General features: G+C 28.9%; 1 protein-coding gene across 3 annotated transcripts; it reads left to right on the plus strand.

The window, feature by feature from the left end:
- The first annotated feature begins 7,530 nt into the window (after positions 1-7,530).
- Positions 7,531-10,309, plus strand: LOC114416802. Of its 3 annotated transcripts, none has more exons than XM_028381822.1 (6): positions 7,531-7,767; positions 8,216-8,772; positions 8,887-8,997; positions 9,252-9,421; positions 9,491-9,653; positions 9,772-10,309. In XM_028381822.1, exons 2-6 carry the CDS (start codon positions 8,221-8,223, stop codon positions 9,955-9,957), a joined length of 1,182 nt encoding a protein of 393 aa, XP_028237623.1. In that variant the 5' UTR covers positions 7,531-7,767; positions 8,216-8,220; the 3' UTR covers positions 9,958-10,309. The 3 variants fall into 3 exon arrangements, with proteins under 3 accessions (XP_028237623.1, XP_028237626.1, XP_028237624.1); XM_028381825.1 differs by having other exon boundaries at positions 8,246-8,772; XM_028381823.1 differs by having other exon boundaries at positions 7,532-7,767; positions 9,258-9,421.
- Positions 10,310-10,546: the final 237 nt, after the last annotated feature.

Raw genomic sequence — 10,546 nt, forward strand, 5'->3', positions numbered from 1 at the left:
TCTTGTCGGGAGTTTGTTATAGCTAATAGGATAATTTCACAAATTCTGTTAGTGATATTTCCATTTTGTTATATTCTTGTCCCCCACTATCAAGTGTATCAGCCATTATAAATACCATGAATGAATGAAATAAAGCAAGGAAAAAAAGTGTTATCAGTATAGTCTCGTAGCAGTAGCAGTAGAAATTAGCTAAGTATAGAACTCCATTCATATCATGTTCTTTCTCCAATGATTGCTATCAGGTGAACAAACAGATTTGTTAGAGCACAAAGGTATGAACACCAGATTTGGGGATTTCAAGATTGCTCCCCTATGATGTAAACCATGTCTCCATAGCTCCACAAGGGTCTGTAGGGTATCTTGACCCTCAATAATTCGAATTATACATGCATTGGATAGTTTACCCTCAATCAATCCCACCAAATTTTGTTCCTTCAAGCTCCTAGAAGTGAATTGATCTTTTAAACAAGAGAAATTAAAGGGTACAAATACTAGGAATCAATGGGGATATTAAAAACATTAGGCATAAGTTAAACATCTGGCAGAAGGCTATGAACAATAAGGCCAAACAACTTGAACAACCACTATCCCAAAAAGCTATAAGATATGAAGCATGGAAACAAAAACTAGAGCGTGAAAGAAACGAGTACACAACAACAATGAAGGAAGAAAGTAGATGCTTCCAAGCAACAACTCAACAAAATAAGGCAATATTTTGACACAGCTTTCCAAGCAAGACTACCTGCATTCCAAACCCTAGTAGTAGTAACTAATTAAGAAACTAACTAAGAATCTATAAGAACAAAGAGCACAAAGACCACGTACGCGGAAGCACAAAGTTACAATGAAGACATGAAGCTTACCTCAAACCCAACAGCGATAATGCCGGCGAGATTGTACCTCAGGTGAAATGTACCTCAGCTGACCACAAAGACCACGTACTACCAGTCAAATGTACCTCAAGTGACCACCAATTCGCCAATCCTTGCACAAGAAACCAAAAAAGGTCCTTAGCTTAACCACGAGTTCCAGAAATAGACCTAGCACGGTCACAGTCTTCAGTTCAATAGAACAACACAAGTAGGCGAAACGTACCTGTCACAGTCTTTAGTGCAATGGAGAACAACAAGCTTCGATGTTAACAGTGCAATGGATAAGAGAGCGCGAAAGGGTACACAAAGAATAAGAGAGCGTGAGAGGGTAAACGGAGAAGAAGAGAGCGCGAGCAAAATAGGTCGCGTCAAATATAATTTAAAATGTCAGTTCAACATCGGTTTTCAATAAAACACTGATGTTAACAAATTGATGTGAACGTTAACATCGGTTTTATTCAAAAAACCGATGTTAACTGATGATATGTTAACATCGATTTTTTAAAAACCGATGTTAAGGAATACACATTATTTACAATTATGCCACCGCGTTTACGTTAACATCGGTTTTGTCAAAAACCGATGTTAATCCGCCGATGTTAAATCTGGTTTTTCTAATAGTGATTTTTGGTATGTCTAGTTTCTTTTTTTTTTTTTTGGCTTGAACATGTATAAACACGGTCTAGAAAGTTGGACACGCATTGGACACTTGTTTGATTTTTTTTATCAAAAATTTAAAAATTAACCTATAATATTAGATTTAAAAACAAATATTTTTCAAAGCAACCTATTTTGGTAACCTCTCTCACGTAAAAATGTTATGTCTTCTATTCTATTCATGTGTTTTTTGTGAGACTTAAATTCATATGAAAATTATAAAGCTTAACTTGTTTTAAGATGAATATATAAATCTTACTTATCAACTTAAAATTTTGTCATGTTGATTTTATATATATATATATATATATATATATATATATATATATATATATATATATGTCGTGTCTTTGTGTCCTTTGTTTTGAAATTTTGTTGTGCTCTGGTTTATCCGTGCTTGTTTCGTGTTGTGTCTGAGTCAATGCATTTTGTTACAAAATCATCAACATACAAAATAAAGGAAACCAACTTTCCACTCTCCCATTCACACACACACACACACACTTACTTTAAAGCCATGAAATTCGGAAGAGAATGAGAATTGAAGCTTGCTTCAAAGCTCCCTTTGATGGTGCTTGAGTGATGACCCTCATGGAGGTGACTAGTGGTGGTGGAAGATGCTGGTGGGTGCTTAAATGGAGAATGAAAGAAAAACTATGGATGTTATGTGTTGGAGGTGAGTGTTTTAGCCACTTTGTGAGGAAGTAGATAGGTTGGGCTAACCAAGGGTTAGGCTTGGATCGAAGTGAGTGGAGGGAGACATCACCTATGATGTTATAATTAGGAGAAAAGAAAAATGAGTCATCAACTTGGCCTAGGACATATGTCCTCCTTGACATGCAAGGTGACAAGTGTTCCCTGTCATGCAAAATGACACTTGGCCGAACTTGATTGAGGAAGACTTTATCTCCTCTTCAAGCTTTACATCCGCAGGTTGTATATAATGCTACCTCCAAAATCATGTCAATTGAGAAACATATACTTAACAATTTGATGTATGAAACTATATGAGAACATTATTTCAATATTATAAATAACTATCATAAATTAAAATTAATTTCAATTTTTTTATAATTATTTAGGTATTTTACAGTCAAAATTCCTGTTAAGTTCAGTATAGCTCAAAATATTCTCAACTTTTCATAGAAATTTTATTTTTATGTATTTTATTAACTAATGAATTGACATTGTCAATCTTATTAAGTTTTAAAGTTAACCTATTTTCCTGACTTTTCAATAGATAATCTAAGTTTAGATAATTATCATTTAAAAGTTGTCCTTAGAAATTCCACAATTACAAACAATCTTGTAAGTAATCGTTGTTTTAACCATTATAGGGCTCTAGCCCAAAATAATTATTCAAAATCATGATTAAGTATTTGCATTTTGATATTCCCTCTATATTCCACAATAAATTATGAAAATAAATCATTCTAAAAGGTATAAGGTGTTACATGCATCAAGGACTAAACTAATCAATTATTTATTCAGAAACTAAAGTAAAAAAAAAAGGACTCAAAACATAATTAATCAATAAAATACATATAACTAGACAAGAACCTATGTAATGTTTGGATAATTTAGGACTTGTTACTGTCATCTTTAATCAGAAGACAGGACTTGTAACCTTTAAAAACAGGAAATAAATTAAATATAATGCCACATTTTTTAAATTAAAAACAACAATAGAAAATTCTAAAAAAATGGTTATTAAATTCTTAACACGAGAAAAGGTTGAAGATTTAATTATTAAGCTAAAATACTTTTTAGTATTTTTATATTTAGTTTGATCTTTGACGTTTTAAAAAGTCCAATTTAATCTTTATGTTTTGAAGTGGGTCAAAAGGATCCTTCCAAAACAATGAACCTTTTTTTTTATTATAAGACACAATTTTGAACCCTTTTTTAATCAAGAAATTTTGAACTTTTTTTTAAGTGATTTGATATGTGTCAAACTTGTCACATTAGATTCACTTACATGAAAACTATGAAACGCATCTAATTTTTGAATAAAAAAAGGTCAATATCATGAAAATCACATGAAAAATGAGTCTCAAAAACAATAATAAAAAAAATTAATATTAGATTTTTCAATTTTTCGATTGCTTACTAGATTCACTTTTCACATGATTTTTACTATGTTTTCATATACATGAATATAATAAACAAGTTTTATGTCTCAAATTAGTTAAAAACAAGTTTAAAATTGTGTCTCAAAATAAAAAATAAAAATGATCACTATTTTGAAAGAACCACTTTAATTCACTTTAAAAACATAAAAGAATAAATTAAACTATTTAAAATATAAATGACCAAAGTGAACATAATCTAAAATATACCGGAATAAAAGTAAATTATATCCTAATTATTATAATTCAAAATGTTAATATACTATCAATAGAGTACATTCTATTAATACTAAAAAAACAAAATACTTCCTATTAAATAATTAATTTAAATCAAATCCATGCAAATGATATAAAATACTAAATATATATACTCCTTACATTGAAAACTTCACTAATTTTTATAAATACATTATTATGTACTAATAGAAGTTTTAATATTTCTTTGAAAATTGAAAACATCAATCAATATGAAATTTGTAATATTAAAAAATGAATCAATTTGGAATGAAGGAATCATTTTTATACAATTTAAATTAATTCATTTTTAGATTTATTTATTATGGTTCCTACTAAATACATTAAATAAATTACTTAAACCATGAAAGGACTTTATAATAAGATTTACAATCCTTTTAAGGCCTGAACTTTTTATGATTTCTGTTTATAGTACTGATATTTTTATTGGTTTTTGTTTCTTAATTTTTTTAGTCCATTAACAGGACTAAAAATAAGGAAAAAAGAAACTTAAGGAATGTTAATCAATAAAAAATGTTCAAGAACTAGAAGCGAAAATTCTAAATCATGTAAGGACTAAAAGGATAATAAATCCTTTATAATATTTCTCTTTTGTTCAATATAATGAGAAAATAAATTAAATTAATAATGTAAGGATAAAAAAAATTAAGAGACGTTGATCAATAATAAATGTTCAAGAATTAAAAGGGAAAATTTGAAAATATGTAATGACTAAAAGGATAATAAACCCTTTATAACATTTCTCTTTTGTCCAATATAATGAGAAAATAAATTAAATTAATAATGATCAATTCAGGAAGAGGTTGGAAAGTGCATTCAAGCAATAATAAAATTTAATAAATACTTCATATTATTCACAAAAATAAATACATCCCATTAATAATTAATTTAATGACAAGTAATTATAAATCTTCCTACTAAACCAACTATATTTATCAGATAAATAAATTATTTAATGTTTTTTAAATATTCAAATCATTAAATGTATTTATCTTTTTTTCTTTAAGTATAAGTTTAAATGAGTTGGGTTCTAAGGGATCACTAGAGCCATGGTTAGGGGTGGGAATAGGCCAGACCACGCTAGGCTTTGAAAGGCCTAAACCTAGCCTACGATGAATCTTTGAGGCTTAAGTCTGTCCTATAGTCTATCAAAAAAATTTATTTTGGCTCGGATTGACCTTTTTAAATGTTTGGCCTGGTAGCCTTTTTAAAAGTCTTCTTCACAATAAATATTTAATATTTTATGGGGTAGGAACGTAATTGGAAAGTTAAAGAAAAAGGAAAGTCAATCAAAATAATGAGGAATATAAAAAGGCACATTACTCACACCTAAATTGTAATTAAAGTCTTTGATTATAGGAATAGAAGCTATGAAACAGTAATGTGTAATCAAAGTCTGATAGTTTCAAAAAAAGTTAATTGTATCCAAAAAATAATATTATATATTGGTACCCAAAAAATAATATATATATATATATATATATATATATATATATATATATATATATATATATATATATATATATATATATATATATATATATATAGGCCGGCCAGGCTTATAAGGCTTTTTAATAAGCCTAAGCCTGGTCTATTTAATTTAATAGGCTTTTAAAAAAGTCCAAGTCTAACCTTTTAATTAAATATGTCAGTTCAGACCAGACTTTATGTAGGCTAGGTCGTAGGCCCCTGTAGGCCGGCCTGACCTATTCCCACCCCTAACCATAGTATACCTCAAGACTCAAAAAACACACTTACGAAGGTACTTATAAATCATCCACCAACAAAATTTACATATCAATAGTAGGATTCAAACTCTCATACTTGTAGGATATGAATTTGGTTTTTATCCATTAGACCAACCTTTATTGGATATCTTTTTATTTAATACTTTTATATAAGGTCTTAAATAACTAATGTATTTAATTTATAAATTATTAAAGAAATTTAATATTAAAATTTAATACTTTTTTAGCATTAAATGTATTTATATTTTCATTTAAAATATTTATAGAAAACATAACATTTCTCTTTAATGATGTTATATTAATTTTACATGTGCTCGTAGATGCTGATTGAAATGTATTTCCTCTTTTTCATTTACTTTTTGGTTTAAATTCTCGCCGTTTTACTTTATATGATGTTTTAGTAAAAACAAAAAATTTCCAAAATTAATTATCATTTTAGGAAACTAATGAAGCAGTAAATATTTTTTCCCATAGAGTATCCTTAATCAATAAGAAAGTAGTCTTTTCAATTCTCCTTACGAAGTTACAAAATATTTTTTTTATAAAATTTAAAATATTAATTACATCTCATAATATCTGCGTTAAAACATTAAATATCATATATAATGGGACGGAGAGAGTAGTTCATTTCAAAATATTTTTTATTTTAGAAAAAAATAAGAAAATGTTATTTATTTTTTGAGTAATGTTAGAATTTTAATTTTTTAAAAAAATTGGTTTATACAAAAATGTTAGTTTCTATATGATAGAAACATGTGCAACTTATATTTTCTTTAAGAAATTTATAAAATCTTAAACAAAAAAACGGATGAGTATTAGATATATAATAAATACTTGTAATTATTTAAAAGAATTATTAAATGACTTCTTATTTTATATAATAAATGCTTATTTTCAGATTTATTATGTATCCATGAACTAATTTCTGTAAATACTAATACACCATATTAAATATTTTAAATATTATAATAAATTATTCTTTAATTTCAAAAAAAGTATTAATTTTTTTACTGTGTTCCATAAACTAATAAAAATTTTATTTAATATTTAAACTATTAATAAATCAAAATAGTTGAAGAATTTATTTTGTTAAAGCAATAAAGAAATGTTTAATACTTATTTCAAGTAATAAAAAATATTTACTTTAACGTATTAAATTTTTCATACATAATCAGATTCTTTAAAATATTCACTATCAATAACCTTCAAATAACCATAATATTTAAAAAAAATATTTATGACTATAAAAAATATTAAATATTCTGTAATATTTAAGACCTTCCTTAATAAAGTCTTTCACTTTTATTTAAGAACAAAAGTAAATATAAATAAAGTGTTATTAATGAGTACTTTAAAAATATGAATCAAGTACGTCATCATAATTTAGAATTATCGAGTTTGAGTAATGAGTATGTAACTGTATTAAATATTTGAAAATAGAACTTTATCGTTTATAATAATTTTATCTTGCTCAAATAAAATTATCTCTAATGTATGATACATGTGGTCTAGAAAAATAAACAATAATTATTTAATTGATTCTATTCAATAATTACATTTAATACTCTCATTTAATAAAAAATAAACATTCATGAACAATTCATAAATTTTGCTATTAGATATATATATATATATATATATATATATATATATATATATATATATATATATATTTCAAATAAAATTTTTGTTTTTATTAACGACACCCATTACCATTATCCATAAATACTTTTGTCCATTTCTTTCTTTTTCTTTCATGAATTATGAAGGCTATTTAGTGGGAAGTAAACACACACATGCTGACATAGAGGGTCGCCATAAGTGAGACCCACACTAGTTGTGACCCAAAAGTTGCAAAAGCCAACAAAGGTAGTGTGGTCCACCCTTGTGCTATATATAACATATGAAACACACAACCTAAGATGAAATTGTCTTACAAAAGTGGCTCCTAGATCATTTTAGACTCAGAATGGTTTAGAGAGAAAGAAAGAAAAATTCTAGTGTGTGCAATTTCATTAGAGTCAGTCTAGAAAGAAAATGAGGAGAGTAGAGATAACGCATACTAGAGCTTGTTGACATCTCTTGAATCAGCTTGAAAACTATTTGGTAAGTTTGTTGTTTGACAAAAATAATATTTAGTTAATTGGTTCTAATTAATTTTGAATATATATATATATATATATATATATATATATATATATATATATATTCTTATTTTCTTGTTTAGGGTATGTTGTGTTTTTATTTTGCATGTCTGTGTGTCAAACAACATTGGATTTTAGAAATCTCCAAAATCTTTCAGATACATTGCAGTGACCCTACTTTTTCTCTCCTCTTTCTCTTCTACATTTGCACTTTTTTTGGGATTTTGTTCCTGTAATCTGTAGAGAAGAGGATTGCCTTGGAAAACCACTCCCCCATACTTGAGCAATTCGAGTGTTACATTTAGATAAATAGGGCCATAATGACACACTGACACCTTAACTGTTTTCTATTTTATTCTTATGTTGGTTTTATTTTATATGCCTTGGAATTACTTACAGATTTGTTGTAGTGTGTATGTGTGTTATATGGATGAAAGCAGCAATGAGTCAAGAACAAGAAGATGAGACCCCTAAATCTAACAGAATTGGCTGTGTTGGTGGTAGAAGAGGTGTTGGAAGACCTTGCAAAAAGCCAAAGCCAAAAAGGGTGCCACAGAGAGGACTTGGTGTGGCTCAACTTGAAAAAATAAGACTTGAAGAAGAACAAAAGGAGAAGGTAGTTCAAGCTGCGATTGCATCATCAACCAATCCCCTTTTAGATATGCATCATCAATTTTTAAACTGTCATCACTCCAATCAACCATCTTCTCCAAATTCATTGCCTTCAAGCACTGTTTCATTTGCAAACAGTTCTGGTGGATCTAATGCTGACTTGCATGGTATTCCAGCTCTGGGGCATGTGAGTGGGCCTCAGTTGTGGGATCCCCATGATTTTGATTTTGGGAAGAATTTTGGCATGGATCCTGCAGGATTGGCTTTTACATCAAGTTTGGCATTTGACTCCAACCCCATTAGGCCACTTTCCAATTGGATGCAAACACAACATCATCATCCTTTTTCACCAATGGTAAGTTTTTTAAAGTTTGATCTCTCTCTCTTGAATTTTCATTATGGTTTGCATCTTTTAGATCATGCTCTTCCTTCGGAATAAGAATGGTTTGGTTTGGTTTGACTTTTGCAGGTGAGTGTCTCCTCAGGGACTTCATCAACAACTATGCCTCATTCCTCAGTAGAGCAACCTTCAAACCAAAACTATAGTGGAAGTTATGTTTCTAAGAGGCAGGAGGAGAAGGTATTTAAACATTCTACTCTTAAATGATTTATTTAACAAGATCAACCATTCAATGGTTTAAGGTAGTGTTTTCATGAAATTTGTTCATTCAATCGTTTATACATCCTCCGTTTTAATAGTTATATGGTAATTTTGATAAATCCAATATTTCTGATTAGATTTTTCCTGGGAAATTGTTATAACTGCAAGCTTAAATTTTTTGGAATAGATGTCATGTGATGTCATAATAGAATCATAATATTTTTTTATCTTAGTTTCAGATGATAGGTATTAAAAGACCAAACCCTTTCTCTTTGGCTACTTCTCCTGTGTCCTCTTCCAATTTTAAACCTCTCACTTTTGCTACTACTATGAAAGCAAGTGAAACAATTCCATGCGGGAGTGGAAGAGGATTCAACTTGGATTTTGGCAATTCAACTTTAAGGTTGGTTCAAATTTGATCTAGTGACTATTAATTGGTAATTGCTTACAAAATTTGCATGTTCTTCTGTAGGGAAATTCCTTCTCTTTCAGCATCCAACTCAAATATGAACTCAAAGAAAAATAAAAAAGGGAAGAAGAATATTGGTGGAGATTTTCTTAGACTTGCTCCTCCTACTCAATGCTCATGTTCCAAGTTAAAGTCTTCTTCAGCTTTCGTATCATCTAACCTTAAGGTATATCCTGATTTTGAATCTCTATTATGCACATTTAGAAAATCTCACATTAGCCAATATCCTCATTTTTCTAATTTCAATGTTTATTCTAAAGTTTTAATTTTTTCTTTGATCAAAGGGAAATATGAAAGATCAAGTCGCTCCCCCACCAGGGTTCAATCCAACTAATCAACAACGGCAATATCGGTACAATTCCATCCCTCCATCAACAAAGGTGACACAAATTGGACAACAATCAGATAGATTTCAGAACTGTAATGTGGTGGGAGAAAGTATTGATCTTGATCTCAATTTGAAGCTGTGAACATCTTCTGTCCATTTCTTGTGGAGTCAATTTCAGGCCAGTGAGACTTGTATGGTCATCTTTCATTTAATTTTAGTAGTAGGTAGGTACTGTCTCAAAGGGACTAGAAATCACTGGCCTATGAGAAGCTAGCTAGAGTGAGAAAAAAATTATATGCCCATTAATTTTCTTTGCTTAATGACTGTGTTTTTATGAGGCTTAATTTTGGTGGAATTGTTGCCTTTGGAGCTTTGGTTATTTTATGTTCTCTTGGTTTACATTTTCTATGGTTGATGCCAGATGGAATAACAATGAAAAACTATTAAGTGCTTAATAATGCACAAATAGAATGGAATGCAACAGAGTTTTGTTATCTCCTTGCTTTAACTTATGCTTATTAAACAAATATGTATATTTTTTTACATTATGCTAAGGTCTTTTCTAAACATAACATAAAATTTCATGTCTAGTTGTGTCATGTTATACATACTTCTGCAGAAATTGGGCTTTTTCTTGTCTTCGTTTACATGCGGTCACGTTGCAATATTTCTTGTATGCACGAGAGAGAAGAAATATAGAGAGTAATTTTATCAAGAAAAATGTTTATTAA

The sequence above is a fragment of the Glycine soja genome, chromosome 6 (genome assembly GCF_004193775.1).
Source record: "Glycine soja cultivar W05 chromosome 6, ASM419377v2, whole genome shotgun sequence".
In the NCBI taxonomy this organism is placed as follows: Eukaryota; Viridiplantae; Streptophyta; class Magnoliopsida; order Fabales; family Fabaceae; genus Glycine; species Glycine soja.

What these genes read in the sequence shown, in the direction of transcription:
- LOC114416802 (XM_028381822.1), top strand. Translation starts at nt 8,221, where the DNA reads ATGTGTGTTATATGGATGAAAGCAGCAATGAGTCAAGAACAAGAAGAT. An exon ending in TTTGGCAATTCAACTTTAAG is followed by an intron (nt 9,422 to 9,490) that starts GTTGGTTCAAAT and finishes GTTCTTCTGTAG; the next exon opens with GGAAATTCCTTCTCTTTCAG. An exon ending in TCGTATCATCTAACCTTAAG is followed by an intron (nt 9,654 to 9,771) that starts GTATATCCTGAT and finishes CTTTGATCAAAG; the next exon opens with GGAAATATGAAAGATCAAGT.